General features: G+C 51.4%; 1 protein-coding gene across 1 annotated transcript in view; it reads left to right on the top strand.

The window, feature by feature from the left end:
• The first annotated feature begins 3,387 nt into the window (after positions 1–3,387).
• Positions 3,388–26,283, top strand: part of SFRP1 (secreted frizzled related protein 1) — a 37,901-nt gene continuing 15,005 nt past the window's right edge. Inside the window, exons 1-2 of the mRNA XM_079779076.1 lie at positions 3,388–4,205; positions 9,199–9,276. Of these exons, the coding sequence (XP_079635202.1) occupies positions 3,662–4,205; positions 9,199–9,276 (622 nt within the window). The 5' untranslated portion in view covers positions 3,388–3,661. The remainder of the gene's footprint in view (positions 4,206–9,198; positions 9,277–26,283) is intronic.

The following is a 26,283-nucleotide window of genomic DNA, read 5'->3' as shown; positions in this document are numbered from 1 at the left end:
TTTCACATTTTACTAAAAGCCTACGTGCCTCACTGGCACTAGCTATTGATAATTCATGTATTTTATTACGTGAGGTAGCAGGGTGGGCATTATATCTCTGATTCACAGATGACAGCTCTAAGGCCAGAGGGATGAAGTGCGAGTCACCTAGCCTGTAAGCAGAGCGGAGGCCACACGTCGTATTTGCTGACCTGGGCCAGGATGCTTTTATTTGCATTGTACCAAAGCCACCACCACCCAGCCATAGGCAGGAGACCTCTCTGTACAACTCCTGATGGAGAGGATTCTGAGTATATCTTTGGAGAGTGTCATAAAATCACTGATGATATGATAATGGAACAGATTAAAAGGATGAGGGTGGGAAGGCTCCTCTTTCCCCCCAGTTTTCCTAGGAGAGGGCAGGAAGGAGCTCTGTGGGTGGGAAGAGGCCACCAGGTAGGCACCTGGGAGGCCCTTCAGTGACCCTGCCTGGCCTGAGAGTCAGCTTGGGGTGGCAGGGAGAATGAAGAATGCCTCCTTGAGCCGATGCTATGAAGCAACAGGCAACACACACATACGGGCATCGGGCAGTGTGGGGAAATCAGAACCTTTTTGCAATGAAAAACACAAGTTGCAAGTTGTATTTTGCCCCTGTTCTCATATTCAAGCACCCTGGTTTCTAGGAGCTCTGTCACATCAACAGCATGTTTAAAGAACCATTGCTCTAGAATTTTCTCCTCTAAACACACATATTTTTGCCATTAGCAAAAAGGAGACTGGGCTTTGATGCGCAAAGGTTTGGCAATATGAAAAAGGACATCTCTCGCCCCCCAGCCCAAAACACACACACCCACACACACAACTCTATGCAGTGCTAAAATACAAAATCTTCACCAGTCTGTCGTGGCTCAGTGGTTGAGCATCGACCTATGACCCAGGAGGTCACAGTTTGATTCCCAGTCAGGGCATATGCCCAGGTTGCAGGCTCTATTCCAAGTGTGAGGTGTGCAGGAGGCAGCCGATCAATGATTCTCTCTCATTATTGATGTTTCTATCTCTCTCTCTCCCTCTCCCTTCCTCTCTGAAATCAATCAAACTATATTTTTAGAAAATACAAAATCTTCAGGTTCTTCCACCTGGTGCCTTTGCACAGTATGTGAACTGACTGGTGGTTATCCTCCAAAAGTCCAGGTGTGGGATAAAGTCTGTCAGTGGGACTGAGACCAAGTCCTTCCTTTCCAGCTGGGCCTTGGAAGGAGCCAGAAACTGGGTTTAGGGTTCTGGGGTCTTATTTACCCCCACACTCCCTGTTTGTCCTTGAGACAGTTGTGTCACCAGCATGGCCTACGAGGCTTCCCTCTAAGGCAGTAAGACCATGTGGGCGTGGGGTGGGGAGCTGGGGATTGTGGGTGATCAAAGTCAATGGGGGTCAACCAGACATAGGCTAGGGCCTCCCATGAAAGGGTTTGTGAGATTTACTCCTGACCTGAGACTCCAGGACTGGTGGAGGTGCAGTGGCCTGGATGGATTTCTGAATGGTCATGGTGGACAGACTCAAGTTCTCCCACCATTTGGGGAAACTGTGCAAACATGAGTGAGAGGCCAGCCAAGCCTGGATGCAGAGGTGAGAGGATGTTATTTACTAACACAACTCTTTCCAAGGAGGGAGTAAACAGACACATTTGGCGTGGGACTGAGGGCCTGGCTGGAGGAGAGGAAAGGACCCCTACCTAACAGCATTTTCCTCTAAATGCCCCTTGAATTGAGACACAGTTGCCTGGTCTCCTGCAGGCTGTACTCTGTGAGGAATGTCTTCCCAGCTTCTCCGCTGAGCTCTACCAATTGTTTAGGGATTAACCCTTTGCCATCCAAACTCTAGCTTTATTTCTCTCCGTCTCTGTCCCTCCGTCTGCAACGCTCGGCTTCGGTGCCCCTTTCATTAGCCTAAAAATGACAAGAGAAGTTGAATCTGCCGATGCGTTTTGCATGCACAAGTGGAATCACAATCTCCGTATGGGCACGAGTGCTTTAAGAAAACAGTCTCGCTTCTTCACAAACTCAAGTAGCTTTACTTGGAATCTGTCCATCCAAAAATTTGGTCTGCAGCGTCCAAAGCCAGCTTCCCTGGAGCCTTACAAACAAGCTGGCTGGCAAGGCAGCGCCTCCTACAGTGTCTGCCTTAAGCGATAGGATCTGTGGCCCATTTGCCCCTCAGAGGCAGGGTTTTCAGCATCCGTTGCCCCCTTTCACCCACACTTCAGGGCACACGCAGTTCAGACCCACGAACTTCCTAAACTGCTTGCTGATGTCTCCTGTCCCTGGGAACTCTGAGGTGGAGGGTGGCAAGGAGACTTCTGTTCCCAGGGGGGGCCAGGTGAGAAGGCCCAGCTGTGTTTCTGCTAATACTCTCCCCTTGCTGTCTGCTGTAATGGGGACCCTTGGTTTTGACTTGAGGTTCGTTCCTGGGCCAACTCTGAATGTAGCATGTGTGCCTGAGTGATGGATTTGATATTTACACACACCACCCTGATAAGTGCACATGTGTTTTTAATGTTTTGGCTTTCTACACCACAAACATGTCAGTGTGGATATGCCTGCACACACAGACATGCTGTCGGGCTGGGACTTGAGTAGTTTTTTTTTCTCTCTTTTTTTTCTTTTCCTTTTTTTTTTTTTTTAAACTGCCCTCCCAAAGCTAACACCTTTGCACCTTTGCAAGCAATATCTCCCACCACAATGAACAACATTTACTTAATGCCTCCGGTGTTGTTGGAGGGCCACCATCCGGTTGTCCCACCCGGAAAAGTCCTGCATTTTGAAACCAGCAAACAGCCCCAACTACGCACCTTCCTCGGGTCTTTGCGGGAGCCCGGCCCGGCCCGCTGGGAATGTAAACGCAGACCTCCGTGGCTTCTGCCTTCCCGAGCCCCGGTTTGTCCGGGAAACGACTACTTGTTTTTGAATTGCAGCTACAGAGAACAAAACCGAAGAGGTGAGCTGCTTGTCTGGTAGGCTGTTGTTTGAAATGAGGAGAAGGTGTAAAAAAAAAAAAAAAAAAAGTCTTCATTATCTCATGGGTTTGCAAGTACAGTTCAATTCCTCGCTTCTCTGCGATCCGACGCAAGTTAATTCCAGCGTCCAACATTCTCTTTATCCACGCTACACTTCTATTTCCCCTTCCTTTATTTTCCTTTTCTCTCTCTTTGTTTCCCTTCTTTTATTGACTTATTATTTTTTTTTAAATTTTGTGTTTTAAGGGGTGTTGACCTGTGTTTAGTTCTAGTAAACCGAACCCCGTTGCAAGTGAAGCGATTGGCTAATTGCGCGGGTGACTGACGTGCTAAATGAGTGCGGCTCGCCGCAGCCCCGAGCTGATTGGCTGCGCGGGAGACTCAGAGGGCTTTGCAGCGGGAGCACCGGGCACTCGAGTCCTGCAGCCTCGGGAGTAGGTGCCGCGCTCCCGGGAGCCCGGGCAGCACTCAGGCCGCGCGCTCCCCTCCCCGCAGCAGGCCGAGGGCCGCCACCCGCCGGGGACTGGGCAGGAGCGCGCCGCGGAGCCGGGTCGGGGTGGGGACGGCGCCCTTTGTCGCCGGAGACTCCTGGAAGTTTGCGGCGGGACGCGCGCGGGGAGGCGGCCGAGGCAGCCCCGACGTCGCGGGAGCGAGTGCGCGGAGCCAGCAGCATGGGCAGCGGGCGCGGCGCGGGGGGCCGGCGCGGGGCCGCCGGGGGCGTGCTGCTGGCGCTGGCCGCCGGGCTTCTGGCCGCGGGTTCGGCCAGCGAGTACGACTACGTGAGCTTCCAGTCGGACATCGGCTCGTACCAGAACGGGCGCTTCTACACCAAGGCGCCGCAGTGCGTGGACATCCCGGCGGACTTGCGGCTGTGCCACAACGTGGGCTACAAGAAGATGGTGCTGCCCAACCTGCTGGAGCACGAGACCATGGCCGAGGTGAAACAGCAGGCCAGCAGCTGGGTGCCCCTGCTCAACAAGAACTGCCACATCGGCACCCAGGTCTTCCTCTGCTCGCTCTTCGCGCCCGTCTGCCTGGACCGGCCCATTTTCCCGTGCCGCTGGCTCTGCGAGGCCGTGCGGGACTCCTGCGAGCCGGTCATGCAGTTCTTCGGCTTCTACTGGCCCGAGATGCTCAAGTGTGACAAGTTCCCCGAGGGGGACGTCTGCATCGCCATGACCCCGCCCAATGCCACTGAAGCCTCCAAACCTCAAGGTAAGCCCTCCCCCCTCCGACGCCCCGGGCGGCTTGGGACCCCGGGATTCGCCGGGCTGCAGCGGAGGCTGCGGGAAAGCCTTTCCCTGCCGCCCGGATCCCCCGGCTGCCGCTCCACCCCGGAGTTCGGACGTGCTCCCTGGAGATTGCTCTTAAGCTGTGCAGAGGGATTTCTCACAGCTTCCAGTCCGTCCTAGGTGTTGCATAGCGCCCCTCCCGATCCAGGTGCATGGACGTCGGGGGCTCGTCCGGCTGCGACGGCTGAGCCTCCCCCCTTCCTTAAACGGGGTCCCGCTTCTGGAGCCGCTCTTCTTGGGGTCCAGTCTCTCTTTTCCGTACCTGAGACAAAGCCTTAAGCTCCAAATGAAAGGAGAGCCCGTCTCTCCTCTGGGAGAGAACCGAGTCCCCATCGCAGTGTTGAACACCCCAGACAGGATGTGCCAGGAGGGAAAAACCCAATACGGTAGAAAGCCCAGAAAGGCCGAGAACATGCTAAGGAGCAGCTTTATTTTCATAGGTTCCCTGAGGATTAAAACAAACAAACACACAAACAAACAAACAAACAACTTTCCCCTTAACTAGTCCTTCAGCCCAGGAGCACTAGCTGCAGTTCTGGCTGAGGAAGAAAGTTTAGAAACCCGGGATTTCTGTTTCTCCACCCCTTTCAGGTAACAGTTTGGGGAGGGTTGGGGGATGGAGTCTCTTCTTTCTCATTCTTGCATACCCCCTGCTTCTCTCATTTACACAAATCCTCAGGTAATTAGAAAGATAAAAATGTAATTAGTTCATTGTTCATCTCTCCTTGGGGAGTGGGATTTCTGATACTTTCTTAACTGTCTCAGGGACCACCCGAGGTTCCTCGAAGTCCCTGCCACTTAAAGGGCAGTTCTTGAGTGGCGGGGGGGTGGGGGTGGGGTGGGGGTGGGGTGGGGATATCTCGGTGAAGCAACAAAACAAAACAAACCAGCAAAACCCCCAACTTGGTGGCCTGACTTTTATAGGAGTGAATTCAACCCTGAATTCTTTGGAAGCAGAGTTGAGATTTAAGGATGTGGAGATAGTCTGAGATGGGGAGCCATACCCAGGTGTGCTTATTAGCTCAGGGGCCGGTGTCTGGAGGGCTTTTCAGGTGTGGGGCTGGCTGCTTGCTGACTTCACCCATCCTCATGTGAAGCCAGAAAGAGATGTCCACTGAAGGGCGTGTTCCCCCAGAGTGAGGGTGGGGGTAGGTGTGGAGAAAGGGGCGCCCTGAACCTTGAATGCACTTACTTATTCTAGGAAGGGAGATCAGTCTGATGTACTTGATGCTGGGTGGCATGGGTCCCGGCCGGCCGGAAAGGCAGCAGCCTGCCTGCAGTGGCGAAGTCCCGGCACCTCTTGCTCTCTGCTTCCTGGGTGTCTGCACAGGGTTAGCCTTTGGGAAGTGCAACCCCGAGAGCTGAGCAGTTACCTAGAGCAAACAAAGCACTTTGTGTTCTGTGTGGAGCCATCCCCTGCAGCCCACAGCATTTTCCTTCTTCCCTTCCTCCGCCGCCGGCCACTGGGGGATTAGCCCAGCCCAGCCCTGCTCCGCGAGGCTGGGGCCAGCTCTGCTTGGGCCGAGTCCACTCATCTTTCTGGGACAGCTAGGTGGTGGACATGGAGACCTTTGGGGGAATACTTTCTGGGGGAAGATGGGAAGACTGGCTGGGGAGCCTACTTAGGAAGAGGAAAGAATCCTCCCAGCTGAACTCCAAAAGGCTGGGTGTCTTGGCTGCTGTTCCACTTGTCTGCTTCCTCTTGCCTGGGCCTTTTTGTACATCCTCCCCTCTCCTTCCTCCATCCCAAGTAGTCACCTTCCCAAGACCAGCTGCTGAACGGAGAGGCTGTGAGAGGTCCAGTCAGGTGTGGGACCAGCATTTTTGGTGAGAGGCTCTGCTTTGAGAAGGAAGCTGTTCCTCCTCAGCACTACAGCCACTCAGTGGGAGCCCCACAGGACTTCTCTGAGGCAGGATGGCCACTGGAGGTGGAAAGGCTGTGTGTGTGTGTGTGTGTGTGTGTGTGTGTGTGTGTGTATTGGGACAGGCTGAGATGACCGCACTACTGGTCGTTGTAGCCTTATGGCTGGTAGCTCCCGAATAAGAACTGGTACTTTTGGATGGCAATAAGTATACATGCACTATTTTATTGTTTTATTCTTAAAAATTAAAACATTTTCCAAAGCAGCATCAGATCTCTGCATGATTTAGCTGATTTCTGTTTACATACTTTGGGGTATTGGGCCTCCCTTTGTGGACATGTGTTATTAAAGATAAACTTAGTTATGAGAAATGAGGCAAAAGACACCCACCCCCCCTTCCCAAAGGCCATGGCCTGAGCCACATCAAGCATCTGTTATGGGAGAGGCGATGGTTCTTTCCCCAGGAAAGTTATTTCTAAGTCTTGCACTTACATTAGACCTGTGCACTCTGATAAGTTGTCCCCCTCCCTGCCAGGTTTTACTGATTGAAGTTGTTTGAATAAGCAAGTACTTTTAGTTTAGTTTTGTTGTAGTTTAGGCATGTTGTGCATTAAATCAGCCTGGCTGTTATAGTCACAGATCACAGAGGCCACAGTGTGAGCATTATGACCAAGAGCCTTCCACAGAGCCCCTTCTCCATGTATCCAGGGGCTGGCTGGGGAAGAGCTGCTGTGTGTGTGTGTGTGAGGGCGGGGGAGAGGAAGAGGGGGGGATGTGCTATGTTTGAGAGAGAGGGGGGTAGAGAATGTGCGAGGTGCATGTGTGTGCATTGATTTTTAAAAAATTCACTTAATCCCGATTCCACCTTGGGACTTTCTCTTCTACTTCCCTTTAAATATCAACAAAACACAAACACGTTTTAGGTTTTGGTTCCTTTGCTTTAAACTTTACTTTAAATACACTTTAAAAGGGGTTTTGTTCCACCTCTCAGATAGATGACTGGGTGGATTTCTCCTGCTGAGGCAGCCTGCGGGGCCCAGGGACAATCGGAGGGGCACAGATTAATATTGCATTACACATTCCTCCCTTCTCCGGATCGAGCTGCTGTGCTCCAGAGTCTGCTGCTGCTCCAAAGTTGGCTATAAGGAAAGCAAGATGGGGGGAAGCCACGTTGAACTCACCTCAGCAAGATCCTGCAGCCCTGAGCGGCACTGCCGGCCAAAGGTCACTGTTGGCACTGAGGGAAGTGCCCCCGTGGGGAACGCAGTGTGTCTACACCACATGACGTGAGTGTGTGGAGCAGATGGAGACCTGGTGTTTACATTCTGATGGCCCTGGTCCCGCTACTTGTTTAGTCAAGGTTGTTTTCATAGAACCTTGCAATATGATCGCTTCCACTTTTTAAAAAAATAAGGAAACAAGGAAAATCCCACAGCAAAGTTGATGCTCCCACTATAAGTAACAACGTCCTTCCCATATTGCGGGACTTTCTTTCCCTGTTTTTCTCCCCATGGAAGCAAGAACCATATGTAAGACTCTGGCTAAGTTTTTCCCTTGGTTAGAAACACTACCAGTTTCAAATTTGATTTTGTGTGAAAAGCAAATTTCCAACATCTGGGCCAAGAGACAGTCAGACAGTCTTCTGCTTGGAGTGTGGCTATGGCTCCTGCTGCACTGAGAATCTGGACGGTGTTTGGCTCTGGGTACAAAGACTAAGGCATGCGGTCTCTGCTAGGCCATGTAGGGACCCTGCTGGGAAGTTGGGGGGTGGGTGGCCAGCTCTGGGCCGGTTGTGTCCTGGGAGCAGCATTGATCTGGGAGGGCTGTGCAGCTCCCTACCTACCCCCCATCTTGGGAGGCTTTGCTCATTTCACTGAGCCATTGGGGAGCTCACTGAGGAGGAGATGCTATCCCAGAAGCCATGGAGAGGGAAGGGAGGGAGCAGGATGAAGAGCCTTATATTTGAGCAGAGGTCACTCAGACCACATCCTTCCTTGAGGTGACTTTCCTTTGCTCCTTAGCTCCAGCCTGGCATGGCCTCTAATGCTGTGCCAAGGATGGAGTGCCCTTGGAACATGCTAATGCTTTCTTCCTAGATCATGGATAAAACTCCACGTGGTTTGAAAGATGGTGATAGTGATGGTGATGATGGTAGTGGTAGTGATGGTGATGATTGTGGTGGTGGTAGTCATGGTGGTGGTGATGATAAGCCACTATGCCCTTCTGGGGATTCCACTGTATCACCTTCTCCCTGCCCTTCCACAGAGGCAATTTATCTCCCCAGGATCCCTCTAGCATCAGCAGCATTTTGGCTTGGAGGAGGCCTCTAGCCCTGGCCTCAGATGCCTCTTCCCCTGGAGCTTAGCCACCTACCAGTGGCCCCCAGGTCGGCCATACACACATCTCTTCAAAGCACTTCACAGTGCTGTGAAAGTGCCTCCAGAGAGTCTCTCCCATCCAGCTCTCTCCTCCCATTTGGCAGCTCTTGCTAGCAATTGCCCTTTTGGAGAGGGGTGTTCTGGGTCTGGGGTTAGAGTTCATGAGTTGACTGAGTTTTTATTTCTGGCTCCTAAAGAGCCGGTCAGATCGACCTGCTGTCTTGTTGGGAGTTTGGGAATGGGCAGGGGGTGGGAAGTGGATGGGGGATATTTGAAAGAGGGTGGTGGTGGGGGGGAAAGAACGGGAAACCAACAACTGGAATAGATGTGTTTGGTTTATAAGTCAACTTTTCCTAGAGACCCACCATACCCCATTAAGCCACAAGTTACAGGTCTGCCTCCACCCAGCCCCAGATATTGTTGCTGTAAATAGGTGTGCCATGTTCAACAGCTCTAGCCCCGAAATTTTCAAGAAGCCATATGTCTGCTTATAGCTTTAGGTTGTGGGCGTTAGGAGTCTTCTTTTTGATTTTCAGGTTGCCCTTCAGAAATTCCAGAAGACCTTTAACTGCTTTCATTCTGGTCGTGGGCTGATCTCTTTCCCAGGGAAGGCTTTTCTCTGCACCCATTCACCCCATCACTCACAGCTCCTTTTTCTCCGCCTCTCCCTTCCTAGGCACAACTGTGTGTCCTCCATGTGACAACGAGTTGAAATCTGAAGCCATCATTGAGCATCTCTGTGCGAGCGAGTTTGGTAAGAAAGCATCCCTGGCTGCCTTGGGGCGGTTTGGCATTCCCTGGTTCCTCCTGGCTCATGTCCCTGCTTAACAGAGCCTGTTGATGCATCTTTTTGGGGGCGTTATGTTCTCTACCTCCAGCCTCCCTTGTGGCTACTTTTCTCAGGCAGATAGATGGAAGACTAGACAGGGTGGGGATCCGGGCGGTTGTTATTGAAGTCAAACTTTGCTTTTGTCCTTCTGTGTGGGAGGTCCCTGGACAGGTTTATGGGGACCTTCTCTAGGAGCAAGGGAGGTAGACTTGGGGACAAGTGAACAGGAACTAGGGGGAAACACCACTCCTTGGACACTACCAGGAGGTACAGCGGGCAGCTAGAGCTGGTCTTCTCTCCGCACCGGCCCTTTCTCCATCCACCCCTAGGTGTCAGCATCACTCTACCCAGGATCTAAAATGGCTGGTGGCTGGGTGCCTTCCTAGGGAGGTGAGTCCACTGTTAGGGCATTCAGAGAAGGGACCCCTATCAGGTCCTTCCAGGCAAAGAAAATTGACACCTCAGAGTATTGGGACTTAGCTTCCTTTTCCCCAAATCACTCTGGGTTAAAAGGGAATTTCTAATCAGCACTTAGAGCCCAGGAGAAGGGCTTGATGTGTCCTGGGCAGCTGGTCTCAGGTGGCCTTTCAGGGATGGTCCCTGGTGGGGATGTGGTGGAAGACCTGTGCTCCAGACACCCTGGGCGTCTCTCCTCAGGGAGAAATAAATGTTCACCGCATCCATTTGAACAAACAGCTGACTCCCTCGTGCCTGCCTCTATTTTATGGTCCGGGCCAGGCCTGCTTTGCTAAGGACAGGTTCAGCCTGACGAACAGGGGGTTTCTCATGATGCCTGCACTGTATCCCTGAGGCTGGATTTTGTACAGAATTCTTACCAGGAAAAGCAGCACGGTAGGTAACGCGAGTGTGCCCTTTCAGAACCACCTACTCCGTGTTTCATTAACCAAACATCATCAAGTACACGAAAGAGCCTTGTACTGGCAGAGTGCCACATCTGAATGAGCTGCACACGTATGTGCGTGCACACGCAAGTTAAAGGACATTGTACATATGACAGATGTGCTCTCAGGGTATTTGCCATGGTGACTGAATACACTTTGGGGAATTGAGACCCTTTGCCATGGAGAGCTTCTTGAGGAGGGATGTGTTTTGCGTGCTTCATTTCTTTTTTTTAAACCTATTTTTATTGATTTTAGAGAGGAAGGGAGAGATAGAAAACTAACGATGAGAGAAAATCATTGGTTGGCTGCCTCCTGTATGCCCCACACTGGGGATCAGCCTGCAACCTGGCATGTGCCCTTGACCAGGATCGAACCTGGGGTCCTTCAGTTTGTAGGCTGATGCTTTATCCACTGAGCCAAACTGGCCAGGGCTGCATGCTTCATTTCTACACTAGGTGTCTCTGTCTGCCTCCTTCATCCTTGGGGAGGACAGCAGGACCTCAAAGATTTGGTTTATTCTGCATTTTGCTGCTTGTGTTTATCACACACTTTTCCTTGTTGTCATCTTAAATGAACTCAAATGAAATTGTTATAGAGGGCTCTGATTACCCTGCCATCTGACCGTTGTGACATTTGCTTCTTGATGGCCACACTCTTGCTTTGTCAGGAGGTGTTCAATGCCAGGCTGAGCCTGGCGGGTGACCTGTGATAAAGCCTGTGGGTGCGCAGCCCCTCACTGCCTTAGCAACAAGCTTTTCATCCACGTATGGGATTGGGATTTCTTCCCAAAGACGCCTTTGGATATGGAGAAAAAGGACATAAAATCACTCAGAAATCCTGATGAGAAGCCTTTTGCTACATAGCTGGGGCAGGAAGAATCTGCTCACGTATGGCTGTGTTCCTGAAGGATCCTTAGGAGAGATGACTAAGAGGCCATTCTTGTAGATTTCATTGATCCTCTTCAGCTATTGTAAATCACCACACTTACTTTTGGAAATTGGCCCCCTGGCATTTCATCAAATCCAGGGAATCATATTAAACTCTGAAAGATAATATATTAGCTGATGTGAATGCTTATGTGACTTCTATCAGGCTCAGCTCCTGAGGGAAGAGTGATGGAAAACCCTGGAACTGAGTGTGGAGGTGACTGGCAGGGGGTGTCTTCCTGGTATGGAGCTCAAATCCAGTGCATCTGATTATTCATTGATTCACGTGTCTCTTCATTAAATGTTTCTTGAGTGCAAAGCCCTGTGCTAGATGCCATATAAAAAATACTTACCTAGGATAAATTAAAATTTAACTTTAAGAAATTTTAAATCCCGACCAAACACTAACCAATGATTTTTTAGACACTATGGACTCATTTTATAACTCACCAGCTGAAGAGAGGGGCTGTGGGGATGCAAGGCCAAAGCTAATGCCAAGGAGGTGTGAGAAGAGATCCATGCTTATGCCCCATACCAACCTGAACTTGTCATCAGGTCTCCTCTAATCTCCCCCAATTACCCACCAAAATTCTGGTAACTGGGGCTTTGTGGCAATTAGTGACACTGGAGACATTCCCTAGAGGTGAGCTGAAGAGTCAAGCCTTGGGAAATAATTTGAATGTGAAAGGTTGACCTTATGGTATAGGGTAAGAGTCTGGTGCTCAGGTAACTCACCTGGGGATGGACATCTTTTCCCTAATATGGTAGGTGCCTACTAAGTCAGCAAGCACCTGCTCACGGCTTCCAGGAGAGAGGGCTCTCTATCTTATTTTAATAATCAACCAGGTCTTGGAGAATCTGAGTGATTAGCTGTTTGGGACTGTGTTCTTTTAGCTCTGAGATTATTTTCTTCTTGGGTTCATAGAACTTTTGATTTCCTCCCGGAATGTACAGGTCCTCTTATCAACTTCACTTATTTCATAAATAAGGAATCTGACTTTCCCAACTTGAGTTCTTTGACTCTCTGTCACATTGCCTTCCTCTTTAAGAAAAGACGAACGGCCACTGGACTTGGCCATAGAGATGTTTATCTCTCCAGCATGGGTGTGGTATATGCCAGGCCTCTTTGATTTGGATGCAGAGAGACTTTTAGTTTTTTTATTTGTGATGTTCTTCTAAGAAAATAAGTAGGCTTCCCCCCTCCTCTCTGCAGGGGCTGAGCCTAGCTCTGCCCTTCTCAGCACCCTGGAGAATGCAGCCTGTGGGGAACTTGTTCTGAGCTGAGTTCATTTCAAGTAAGTGAGGCAGTTCGCTTACACTGATGGGATTCAATTAGGAAACAAAGACATTCGGCAATGTCAGCTGACACACAACAGAAAAGAAAAAGAACATTTTACTCCCTCCTCCAGGGATCAAACTTTGCAGTAAGTGGCCCTGACATCCCGGATGGGAAGACATCAGGTTGTTGGAAGGCTCTCTGTGAGCTCCAGGAACAAGGGGTGCATTCCTTCTGGGTCAGCACGCACACTTGCCCTCCTGCCAACACACCCTCGGACTCCCGCATGGCCTGCCATCCCTCCTCCTCCTTGGGCAGTGCGTGTTTAACTCTGCCTGGTGTGCCTGGCCACCAGTCTCTCCACCCCTGCGCTGGACCCCCTCGGTTCAGAACACATTTTTTTCCCCCAACAGGGAAAAGCATCAGTAGAAACACCTGTGTGCTGATGCTCAGGAATGCAGTTGGATCAGCCTGGATCAAGCACCAGATGGGGGAGAGCCAAAAGTTAGGTGGTGCAGTTTCTGAATTCCAGTTGGTGGCCAGCCTGCGTGCAGTGCTCAGTGTAGGATGTCCCGATCTGCTTTTGGTCCTCTCTGGTGTTCCTGCTGCATGACAACAGGGTGCTGCTCTCTCCTGTTACGCAGGCCAATATAGTATTGCAAGTGGCCCCACTAACGATCCTGCTGTTAGTAACCCAGTGCCCATGGCCGTCTTCAGGTCAGCTTGTCCCAGGGATGTGAGGGTCGGATTTATAATTGCTGCCAGGTTAGAACCCCACCTCTGGCCACTCACTCTAGCTTCTCCAGTATCTGCAAACACCCTTCAGCTTTTCTGCTGGAAATGTGCGTGATGATGAGATAGTTCAGAGCTTTCTTTTACCGGCTTCCACAGTTTTCTTGAGCTTGGGAGTTCAATTGACAACTTCGTTAGCCCGGTATTTTCTCACTGTGGAAAAAGATTTCTTTGCCCCCAGAAATTTTCCTTGGTTTCTGGAAGGATTTCCCCCCCCCCCCCCCCCCGCGCTTTCATTTATATGTTTCCTCATAAAGAGTAAAACCATACTTTTGCAACACTAAAAATGAGTCAAATAGGAAAGCAAAAAATCAGCTCTCACAGTTAAGTGTTTGGGAATATTTCCTAGAAGAAGGATGTTTGAAGGTTCCCTGCACCTTCGCAAATCTGTTCTCACTCCTTTTCCAAGGTGTCTTGGCTGTGCTGCTGTTCGGAGACACAGTGTTTTACGCTGAAGGGCTGTTTGATCTCTTGCAAGAGTAGGTCTAGCCTTTCCAAACTAAGCCTGGAGTTTCCTCCCACAGAGGAGGGAAACTGGCTGCCAGCAAAATAATTGCAACATCTGTAAGCTGCTTGAGAGCAGGGTCTGTATCTTGTACCGTATTTTACTTAATATAAGATGCCCATTAATTGTGAGATGCACTATTGGTTTGGTACCACTAACAAAGAAAACATAGTTTGTGTTCAAATGTAATGATAATCTGTGTCTTAGAATGAACAGAACAAGGTCTGCTTGTACTTAGAGCCTCTGGCACGGTGTCTTAGACATGGAGGCACAATTAAATGTTTGTCAGATGGGAATATGAGTGATACGGGATGGCAGGGATTTGGGAACTGGACTTCCTTTTTTAATAAAAGGACGAAGGCTCCTTTCCAAGTGAATATGTGCCACTTGTTTATTAAGTCCAAGGAAAACCACATGCCCTGTTTGGGGTGACTGAGTGTATATGTAAAAGAAAAAGAAGCCCTAGCATTCAGAAATCCAGTTCAGTCAAAGTAAAATTAAATAGACATGAGAGAAGGGAAACAACGGCTTAAGGGTGTTTGCAGATACTGGAGAAGCCAGAGAGAGAGGCTGGAGGTGGGGAGAAGGGTAACAGACAATCTCTAAAATACATCATCCATCTATAGTCAGAAGGAGCTGTGGCATCTCATGTGAGAGAAGAGACGGGGTTGGGCCCTTTAAGTGCCCTGGAAGTGTAATGCCCAGCTCACGGCCCGAGACCAGTCTAGTCTTCCCGGGCACAAGGCGGGCTGGACAGTGCACAGACCTCGCTGAGCCAGGAGCCTTCCAAGCCTTCGAGTTGGCCGGGTGAGTTGTGATGTCATTCCTGGCTCGCCCACAGTCTCCGATAGGAGAGTTCCTGAATAGATGCCAGACCTGGGGTCCTGGCCAGACGAAGCAGGTCCTGAGCAGTTTGGACTGAGGTCAGATTGGGAGCACCTTGCACTCGGAAGTCACGTTGCGGAACAGAGGAAAAGCTGGGGAAAGAGCCCTGGTTCCCCCGCTGGTGAGGGTGGTGCATCCATCTCCTCTCATTCCTTCTTATCTATATCTGTCGCAAGAGGACAGTTAGATAAAGCACATTTCAATGAGAAGCACTTCTCTTCAGCATCTTTGAACCTGTGAAAGCATATGTAAGTGTGAGAAAGTACACAGAAACCCAGGATCCATGGGTGGGCATGGCGTTCTCTGGAACTGAGTTCAGCCCTCCCTCTACGACTAGATGAATACTCTGCAACACTGGGCAAATCTCTCGACCTCTCCAGCCCTCAGGTTCCCTCTAAGAAATGACAGCTGATAGCCAGGAATAGGTTTTGGTAAGGAGCAGATGAGCTAGTGGGTAAGGAACCCAGTGCTGGGCCCGGCACACAGGGTGGACTCACTGAACATTCATTTTGGGGCTCTCCGCAGGTACAGCAGTAGCCCAGCGACCGGTCCCTGGCATTGGACGCCTCCCTTCGCGACTCTCACCTGAGAAGTGAGAGGTGCATCTCAGAAACTCTGCTCTCGGCTTATTTATAGAAATCTTCCCTGAACTGAATTCTGGTTTCAGCCCTTCCCCGTCCTTGCACTGGGCTGGAATGGTGGCTTTTCCTTGTACTAAGACCTAGCTAGGTATGGGCTCGGTTGGTTCAGGATTGCCTGACACGTGACTTCCCCCTCTTTGTGGTGAAGTCCAGGTCTGACCTGGGGATGGCCAGTTGCCAAACGGTGATGTACTCTACAGTCTGTGATTCTCTCATTCTCCGGGTGTGAGTAGCCCTGCCCAATTGCCTAGCCCTCATCTTTAAAAAAAATTTACTGTGGTGAAATGTACATAATACAAAGTTTACCATTTTTAAGTATACAGTTTAGTGGCATTGAGTACATTCCCATTGTTGTCATTCGTCACCCCCATTCACTTTGGTTATTTGTCATCATCCCAAATTGAAACTCTACCCAAACACTAACTCCCCATTCTTCTCTCCCCTCACTCCCAGAAACCCCCATTCTACTTTCTGTCTCGATGACTTTGACTATTCTAGGTACCGAATATAAGTGGAATCCTACAGTATTTATCCTTTTGTGTCTGGCTTATTTCACTTAACAAATGTCCTCTCTAGCATCTGATGTATACACAAACTATCATGGAGAAGGGGGGAAGGAGGATTTGCCCTCCAATTCACCCCTGCTATCTGAAGCCTCTGAGACTGGCTGGAGGAAGAGGGGTAAAGGATGAGCTCGGATAGAGGGGCTGTTCGTAACCCACACAAGTGGCCCATTTCTTTGAGCGTCGTCTTGCTCATCTGTACCCCGTTGTCATTAGATCTGCTGAGCATGATGGTGCCTCAAGATCAGCCAGTCCAGGGCTTATACCTAAAGGCTGAGGAAAAGAAGGCTCAGATAGAGGAGTTAGCCAGTGGATTGCCCAAGGCCACTCCGCCTGGCATCCCTTACAGGTTTTGTTCCCATCAGCACGCACCTGGGTAGCCAGTCCAGATTCCATACCCTTCCTCCTTCATGTTCTCTCATGCCCATCACATTTCCGTCCTGCCAGGAACGGTAGAGGAAGCTCCCTGGGAAGGGAGCACAGGGCGTTCCTTCCCGACCTGAGTTTGTGGGATCCCCATGGACCGATGACTGTGCCTAACACACAGGAAGGGCTCAGCAGTCATTGATTTCTTTCTTTGTGGAGAGAAGCAGGTAGTACAGTAGGATATCAAGAACACATGCTTCGGGCCAGACGGACTTGGATTAAATCCCAACCTGATAAACTGAGCAACCTTGAGGAAGTCTCTCCACCTCCCCGAGCCCATCCCCTCACTTGTAAAATGTGGACGGCGATTCCGGTGTCACTGTGGGGAGAACTGAATTAATCAAGTGTGTCTAGTTCCTGGAATATGGTGGCTGCTCCATCCCTAGTAATGTTCTCTTCTTATTCAAAAAGATTGTTTCAGGATGGAAATTAGCCCAGGTAGGAAGAGCCTGGCACTAATGAAATCATCTGGTTTGCCAAAAAATAAAAATAAAAAAATAAAATGTTAGGACTTGGAATGGAATGTCCCGATTAATTCTCTGGTTAAAAGAGGATTATGCTGAAGAAGCCTTTTAAAAAGCGCATTTGGAAAAGCTTTAAAAGTTTTATGCAACTTCAAGGTGCTGTAGTTAAAAAACCCAAACCCAAACCCAAACCAAACCAAAGCAGACAAAAAAACACACAAACCCTACCGACCAGCAGTTTTAGTTAGATGCCACCCTGACGTCATCGTAAAACTGGGTGTCCTCAGACAGTCAAGCCTGCAGAACACAGGGAGCTTGGGCTGAGTGTAGACCGATTCTAGGACATGCTGACCCACGTTTTTTCTTTGCGTTTTTGTGTGTTACTTAGAAATCTTATTCCTAATATGAGCTTTTCTACTCATAATTTATTGGGGCCTGTTTAAGAGGGACTTAGACCTTGTGTGTTGAACTTCCCTCCGTCCTCCCCTTTTCTCACGCAGGATCTTCAGGGCAGTTTTTAATTTCTTTTCCAACAACTGCCTTGTGATGTTTGATAGGTACTCCTTTGGACTGAAAAACAGGCTATGTTGAGAAGCAACTGAACATTTAAATATTGGTAAATTTTGTCTGATTTTGCAGAAACGAGCCAGAAACTCCAGTCTGTATTTTTTTTTTTTTTAAGGAGAACAAATGGCCACAGAAATGTCAGGCCCTTGCCCTGCCTCAGCCTGCTTGGAGCAGCCAATTAAACATGCATTAGCTTTGAAAGGCTTCTCAAAGGCCTATAGATTGCGCTCGAAATCTTTGTTTAGTCTTTCAGGAACACTGTCACATGGATGATTTATCAAAGAAAGTTGTTTATGTGGCAGTAAAATAAACTCTGGGCCTGTTCAGGCTAAGATTTCCCGTGAATTTCTACCAAGGTAAACACTGCTAACTGGCAGGTTGCAGATTCCGTGTGAAAGCCAGACACATACAATAAATATTTGAGCTACAGCTTTGCCGTGTAAGAGGACGGGCGCTGTCACCGGCGCTGTCACTCTCCCTGTGCCGCGGGGACCTGGCGCTGCAGCCTGGCCGCGGGGCCGCCGGGAGCGAGAACTGGCAGCGCCTGCGTGCGCAGGAGCCACCCCCACTGCGGGGGCCTCCCCGGGCTTGAGTGCCACTTAATGCTGGCACGGGGGACTTCCTGGCTCAGAGGGGACCAGCCTCAGACGGCTTCCCTCAGCATCGCACACACAGCTGGTGATGAGTTATGAGGGCCGTGAACCAGAAGCGGCCGGCTTAGGTTTCTTTGAAAATAGACATTTGTTGAACCAAATTGGCAGGGGACTGGGGCGTGTTGAGTGATTTGGGAGCTGGGGCCAGGGCACGGTGGGAGGGGGAGATCATCGTGAATTCTGCTGAGCTGGAATTCTAGTGCCAGAAGGGCCGGCCGAGGTGCTTCCCCGGGGTCCCCGGCTTTGCTCACTGGTGGTGGTCGTGAGAGAGCCACTTGGGAGTCAAGAGGGCGGGTCCTGCTCTGTGGGTGCTGCAGCGAGCACCCAGGACCATCTGAGTGATGAGTGAGTGAACAAACAGAAGGGGATGATGGGGAAGAGAGGAAACAAGCCTCCTCCGTCTTTGAATGGAGGCTGTGGTGGTCATTGTTCATCGTGGCTTTCTAGGGAGTGGCCGCTGAGTTATAAACCGCCTCTTCTCAGTCTCAGAGGCTGGAGCTTCCAGACCACCGTTCCTGGTCAGGACCGAGTTTCATGGTGTTTGTGGGTACCTTCCGTCACTTAGGCGCCACCCTGGGCCCCTGCCATGCCGACCTCCGTGCTGGGTCCGGGAGGGGAACCAGGACCCTGGAGAACAGGTGACGTTTGTGTCTGTTTGATGAGGACTTTTCAGGTTGGGCTCGTGTGCAGGGCATCTGTGCTCAGGGTTGAGTCCCGAGAATAAACGGCCTTTCCAGGTTGGGGGTGCGAGGCCCGGCTGCCGGCAGCGCTTAGAGATGGATGTGCAGGTAACAGATGCTTACTGGCTTGCAGATATTTAGGGGAATAAGGGAGTGCTTTCTGCAGGGCAGGCATGAGGGAAATCATTTACAAATTCTGAAAGGCTGTCTGTACAGAGATGCCCACGATGTGCTTTGGCGATGGGGAGGCACTGGGGACCAGCCCCCTGAGCGGTGTTCTGGCTCCGTCTGGCAGGATTCTGAGCGGGGTCTGGCCTTCCTTGTTTTTTCTAGCCCTTTCGTCAGCATCTTCCCAGGACACTTCCTCCACCTCCGATGTTCTCCTCTGTGTGAGCCCTTTGGAACCTAGTTCACACGGGTGTGTCTTCCACAGCAGATCCATCCAGCTCCTGGGAACGGCTTTGGGGCTGCAGGTGACCCCGAACTCTGTGTCTGGCAGCAGAGCTAGGAACGGGGGCCTGGAAGAAGCACGTTAGACCCTCAGAACAGCCGGCACCTGGGAGAGTCCCCTCACATGCCCTCCACATGGGGCAGCGGTGCCAGCTGCCACGAACGCATGGGCCTTGGATGCAGGCACTTGGTCTGTGGCAGAGGTGGCCCCGCTTCCAGGCTTCCTGAGTTCTCATCTCCGGGCGGAGGGACCTGTCCTGCCAGAATTTAAGCCCCCGGTGGATGAGGCCTGCCTTGGCCAGGCTCGTTTGTCTCTGTTCCTGGTGATTTCAGATGCTCTAGTGCAGCGGTTGCTAACCGGTGGCCCGTGGACCTCTGGTGGTCCGTGAGGTCCGCGAAAGGTTGGCGACTCCTGCGTTAGTGCATGGTCCCAACTCCCCGGCCTGAGGAAGGAAGGGTGTTTTGCTTTTGGGGTGGGGGCTGGAGAAATTCAGACACGTTTCCTCCAGGAGAAAAGTAACCTCACTCAGGCTCAGGATTAACGGAGAAAGTAAAGAAAGGCATTCCTGGTGTCAGGAGACGGGCGTTAGAAAAGGGCGTGAAGATTCAAAACAGATAATACTTCTTAAAGTGACAAAACGTAACGCAGCTAAATAAATGCAGGAAGGAAAGTCACATGTCCTTTCTGGCTGCCGACTCAGCACCCTGTGTAAGGGCTAGTCCCAGCCAGAAATGCGGGGTCTCGAAGGCTGACTTGAGGTGCGAAGAAGAAAAGTTGGTCTTCTGACTCACACCATTGCCTGTGTACCCCGCTGGCAGGGTGGCGGGGTCCCGGCGGCACTGGGACCACTTCCTATGAATGGGCAGCAGTTGGAAGGAGCAGGTGTGGTTACCCGTTTGCTGTGGCCCATGGGCCTGAGTCAGAGACACCACCTGGTGGGGCAGGGCTGCAAGAGGGGAGGAGGTCTGTCAGTAAGGATTGTCTGCTTTGGGCAAGGTGCTGGGAAGTGGAAGGGCGACACTGGGCCGATGAGGGCAGCCTCTGACCCCCAGAGAACCCGCAGCCCCCTCCGCCCGCAGGGAGCAGGGCTAACTGGAGAGTTACAGTCTTTGTTCTGAGATTCAGAGGTGCAAGGTGCCAAATGCCAGCCACCCAGCCTCTCGGGTTACAGCTTCTTCACTCTAAGCACGTATTCACTTAAAAACAGGTGTGCGATATGTGTGCGTATGTGTGCGTGCGCGCATGCATTTTCTGTTGAAAATCTATCTGCAGGAGGTGCGCATTCTTGCACAGAGTTAATTCAACAGGCGATTGTTGGGCTTCTACCGAGTACATGGCCCTGCTTATGCTTTACACTTCATAGGCTGACTTTGCGATCAGCACCCAAAGAGCTGTCAGTTGTGTGCACGGGAATGTTTGTATCCTTCATCCCTAGTCAAAGCCAAAGAGAGCAGCCGCCTCCTCCCTCTAGGTGGTGCTCTGAACCCTGAGTTGAGCCCTTGGCAAGGAAGGTAAGACCTTAGTTGGCCAGAAGATGAGTCTTATCTGTACACAATTGGCCTCATCCTCATCCTCATCCTCAGCCTCAGCCTCAGCCTCAGCCTCATCCTCAGCCTAACCCTCACCCAAACGTCTCTCCTGCCCCAGACATCTCACCCCTGAAGCCTGAAGTTCTGCTGTTAGCACGTCATCGCAGAATGAATGAGTACCTTCTCTTTCAGGTGTCCGCCTGCTCCCCACCCAAGGGCTTCTTTTAAGAGGCTGTGGCTACCATATAGTCACATCCCTTAAGGGCTCAGGGCAGTGCTCGGCCAGGGGTGGGCCAGCGCTGGCCACCCACTGAAAGGAGCTCCTGAAAGCGGGCCTGATGAGGTCAGCACGCGGCCAGGGAAAGGGCCCATCTGCTGCGGTCGGGGTCCCCGAGAAACCTTTGTTCTGGGCGTTTGGAGCAGGAGCCAGAGCTTGTAATCAACTCCGAGTTGGGTCACCGCAGAGCTGGTCATTACCACGAGCAGTCGTCATTAGGGGCCGTCATAAACGGCCCTGACTTTTCTCCCCAGACCTTGTTAGTGGGCCAGGCAGGCAGCAAGCACAGCGCTTCTCTAGCCAGCCCTGTAATCGCGGGACTGGTAATGGCGTTAGTCAGGGCCCCGAGGGGCTGGATCAGCTCAGGTGTCCGGGGTTTTCTGGAGCAGGGAGCCAAGAGTGGCTGTGGCTACAATAAAGGATGAGAGGAGAGGCCTCAGTTGGGGTACATATGTGGTTTGTGTGTGTGTTTATGTCTGTGTAATGGGGAGGTCTGAGCTGTGGGTGTAGCCGTGTGATTATCTGTGTGCTCACAGCACATCCGCCTGCTAAGCACAACCATGGCAGCCAGCTGCTTGCACAGAGAATGGGAGCGCGCCTCTTACAGCTGCCCTGGCCTCGCAGGTGCTAAGTCTCCCCTGGTGAGGTCAGAGGCTTGCTCCTTCCCCCATCGCTTCAGAGAGAGGCCCTCAGAACATGGCCCCGATTTCCCCGGGCTTAGAGAAGCTCGTAAAGATTTCTCTGCAGCACGTCTTTATGCAACACCATCTCGTAAGTCTGGGGACACTGCTACAGCCTTGGTGCTTTGTTTATTACTCCAGATACCAACGTGGCCTATTTTGTTTAGTGTTTGCAGCAAGTCCATTTAGAACTGCTGGTTCTCTGGGCAGGAGTCACTTCCTTAGCAGATTCCAGTGGTTGCAGGGATTGTCATAAAGGGCATGCTGTAATCCCATGGATTTATAAAGCAGAGTGGAAAGAACATGCATGGCTCACGAGTCACATGGACCTAAAGTCAAGGCCTGGTTCGACCGTCTGCTGTGTCAGCTCAGGCAAGCCACTTAACCTCTCCATGACTCAGTTACCCACCTGTCACACAACAAAGGTAAAATCTTCTGGGCAAGGAGATGTGCTGTGATGGACAATAACACAGATTCTGGAGTCCTGGGGTCCGATTTCGGCACGGCCACTAAACGGCTTTGTGACTCGGGTCGGTGTTAACATCTCTGAGCCCGTTTCCTTAAGCACATTGAAGGGGTCACCCTAGGGGGACTCTAAGGCTCCTTCCAGCCCTGAAGTTATATGGTTTTGTTCCACAAAAACTCTGTGACGTGGTTTCTTGATAGGATGTCTTTGTGGGCCCCTCCCTCCTCCCTGGAAGTGTTCACCTGGGAAACTTGAGCCTTTGTCGCAGGCACCTGTGGAGGAGAAGTCAGTGTCTCAGAGTGTGCAGCAGAGGGCAAGGGAGTTGGGTGGAGGTGGGGTTGCATTGTTACAATGCAATTGTAGATGAGCATTCGCCTACAGTGCCTGGTGGTCTGGACATCCTGGACAACCATCGTTCCTAGATCTCAGCTCCTTGGACTGGTCCCCATTTGGGGTCCCTCTCCTCACCTTGTCTCAGGTTCCAGCTCTTCCCTGTGTTTACTGAGAAACCCAGGGATGGAGGGCATAGGACCTTCTTTGCCTGCATGGGGAAGGCATGGCCTGATGGGGAGACAGTTTGGAAGCATGGAGCAAGTGACTTCTGAGGAGCACTCTCGAAACCTCACAGTCACATTTTAATTCCAGCTCCACATTTGACCAACCATGAGAGTTTGGCCAAGTTTAGTTCTCCGAGCCTCAGTTTTCTCACCTGCCAAGTAGGGATAATTGTGCATACTCCCCAGAACTGGTGTGTAGACCCCATGAGATCCTATCGAAGTGTTCTGGAAACGACAACGTGCAAATGCACATCTAACAAGTTACCCTGTGGCAGCCGGTCACAGGTGCCACCTTCCAGCTTTGCTTGGCATCCCCAGGAAAGGCTTTCTGTGCAAGCAGAGGCTGTCAGCGTGCCCCCCAAAGCATTTATAGCCTAAGCACACACTTCTATTTCCTTAAAAAGGAAAAATAAAAGTTTTACAGATATACTAAATCTGAACCAGGGTAGTAATAGCGATGCTTCTCTCAGAGGAGCTTACAGAGTTTCATAGAGGGAATAAATGGTGATGGAAAAAATAAAGAAAAAAAGGTTTTACAGGTTATTCACATATAGGCTGATCTAACCCCTAAGCATCTCCAGGCTCACAGGGAGCACATATTACCTGAAGACTGAGGTCCAAAACCATGGGGTAGGAGAGGAAACTGGGAAAATCAAAACCACGGGGTCGGAGAGGCCTGCATCTTTGTGCCAGCCGGGTCCCCAAAGAGGGGACAGTGGCCATGGCAGGCCCTGGCACAGGTGTGTCACATCTGGGAGTGACCTGGTGCCTCCTCTGCCACTGGTGCAGTGGTACAATGAGTGGCCAGCCTCCCTGTGGCCCGTGGTGGCCGGTGGCAGGTATTTTGTGTAGAGGAGCTGTGAGGTGTCAGAAACTGAGCTGCCGACCATCGTCCCTAGACCTACATGTTGCACAGCCGGGTTGAACGTTTCCCATTTTCCAAGGGGCCTGGCGATTCTCCCATATCTTCCCTCACATGGATAAGCCTGTGTGTCTGAAGCTGTCTGCCTCCCAGGACTACAAGTGTTGGGAGGACAGTAGTCGAGAGAGCTGACACTGTCTACCCAGCAAAGGGGAGACTTGTTCCGCTTGGCTCTGGTAGGACCTGGCTTGCTGAGGAAACGAAACCTTGAGCAACCAAGTAGTAGGGTCCCCACCACAGGAGCTGTTCAAAGGCTGGATGGGCTATAGGATGCCTGCGATACCTGAAAGGCCTATATTTGGCAGGAAGCCAGAAAGCATGGCCCTGTGGCCCTTTCCGACCCTGCAGATTCCACGGTGCACTGACTTATGGAGCACCTGCCGTCTGCTTTCCACCTGGGAGGTGGCTGTGTTCGTGGGTGAACCTTCCTTCTCACGAGGATATCGGAGTATTTTCCCGAGGACGGTTGAGGAATAACCTGGGGCCCCCAGCTCACTAGATCACCCGGCAGCTTGGAATGCCACCTCTGAAATGTGTTTCTCTTCACTTCCAATCTCACGTGTGGACCCACTCTGCAGCCAGGAAAGGGCCAGCTGCTGGGTGTGCAAGAACAGAACCTCGAATTCATTCCTAATTGCATGTCTTCGCGATGAAGACCAGATGGCTCGGAGCATTCTGGTGGGCATGACTCTTGGGGAGCGGTCCTCCAGTTGCCAGAGAGGAGGTCCCACGGGCATGGAATGAGGTGCGGGCCGCAGGCTGGGCCTCCTTCTTCTCCTGCTTCCCCTGTCCTGCCTTTACCTTCATACAAGCAAGAGCATTTGGTCTACCCCCCACTCCCTGGTATCAGTTTTCTTGATGACTTAAAAAAACCACCCTTTTTGCCTTCACAGTTGTATAACTATGTGTGATGGGGGAGGGCGGTGAGAATGCTGAACATGAAGCTGCTCCTTCACTGGAAAAGGAGAAGAATCAATAGATTGTGCTGTTGATTTTTCTACGTGACTGACAGCCCATCGCCTGCAGCCTTCTTTTCTTACAGACTTAATGTGTCTCCTGGCAGGTTTCCTTGTTTGAATGATTACTCAAGTGAGGAACGGACAAGCCCAGCAAAGAGCTCAGCACTTGTCCTTTCTTTCGCGCATCGTCCCATAAGGTCCCCTGCCCTGATGCTCTTCGGGAGTTGGTATGTGAGCTGAATCTGGTTCGAGCCGGTGGAAAACTCTCTGTGCCCCTGCCTTGCCTTCTGGGTTCCTGAGAAAGGTTGGAGTTGGGGAGCTGCTTGTTCTTCCCATGGAGCCCTCAGCAAGGAGGGGGCTTCTGGGGGATCTACACCCCAAGACACTCCAGCAGAGGACACGACAGAAAAGTGGTGTGGGGGGTCATGGTCACTCCCCAGGTCTGAGTGGTGTGAGGTCCGAGAGCCCATTTCTCGGGCTGCTCTCTAATGAGTGAGCTCACGGGAGCACATCCATCTGTTCTAGTTCCTGCCTCACCCCAACTGCTCCTCAGAGGAAGATAGGTCGGGGACTCACCTGCACAGGCCCCAGACTGCTCAGTAAGCTTCCTGAATCATTGGGGATTGAGTGTGGGGCTGCAGCCCGCTGTTTGATCTGATCTGTGGTCCTGGGCTGGAGCCAGGGACCAGGGGCCGGGCAGCACCCCCCAGGTTCTCCCTGAAGGGGATGGGGATGGGCAGAGGGACCTCTGGTCCAGTGACTTATGTGATAGTGAGCTGGGGTTGTACTTCTTCAGCCTGGATGGAGCTTAGTCTTCTCATTTTTGGTATTTTGTCCTGGTGTTGGAGTAGGGAGGGGGTTGCCTGCATTTGGAGAAGGAAGAAGGGAGCACATGGGGCTGGAGCCTTGGAGGCTGGGTGTCAGCTCTCTGAGTGGGTATGTGTGAAGTACAAAAACAGGAGGGAACACTGGCCATGGGGACTCGGGGTCCAGGCTCCGGCGCTGGATCAGCTGCTGACGGCTGAAACCGTGGTCCTCATTTTCTCTGAAATGAGACTTTGGCTAGATGGCCTCTTAAACCACATTCCCCTCTAAGAATCTGTGCTTCTGTGTCCTAACTTACTGATCTGTAAGCGCACACATGCAATGAAGCAGAACCTTCCTTCAAATAAAATTTTACCCTGAACTCCATTATAGGAAACGGGTTGGAAGAAGTGGGGACCTGGAGCTGGGTTGGCCTGGGGTACATCAGCCACTCTTATAAATTACAGGGTATGTGACCTCAGGCAAGAGGGGCTGGATTATCCATCCTTCCTAAATGGAACATTGGGGGCTTACCAAATGGCCCCTGGCCTGGCCACCTGCGGGTACAAACAATGCCATTTCCATCCCAACTGTGCTAGCCAGGTAGCCCGCCTTTGTTGGAGTTCTTCCCTGCCCACCCAAGCTTGGTGGCAGTCACTGCACAAGGCTACTGGGGCTGGGCTCCCAGTGCTCAGAGGCCCACAGGAGTGCCCCGGGGGAGGGCCCTACACAAGGGTACCTGGGTCTTGAAGCGTTACAGCCTCCAGGGAAGCAGCTCTTTTTTCTTCTTCTTCCAATTTAAAAAAAAAAATATTTTTATTGATTTCAGAGAGGAAGGGAGAGGGACGGAGAGAGAGTAACATCAATGATCAGAGAGAATCATGGATTGGCTGCCTCCTGCACACCCACTACTGGGGATTGAGCTAGCAACCTAGGCATGAGCCCTGATCAGGAATCAAACTGTGACCTCCTGGTTCATAGGTCGACGCTCAACCACTGAGCCACAG

The sequence above is a fragment of the Cnephaeus nilssonii genome (assembly GCF_951640355.1).
Source record: "Cnephaeus nilssonii genome assembly, chromosome: 8".
Taxonomy (NCBI): domain Eukaryota; kingdom Metazoa; phylum Chordata; class Mammalia; order Chiroptera; family Vespertilionidae; genus Cnephaeus; species Cnephaeus nilssonii.
The sequence above is the reverse complement of the archived record's forward strand: the minus strand, read 5'-3'. Positions and strand labels throughout refer to the sequence as shown.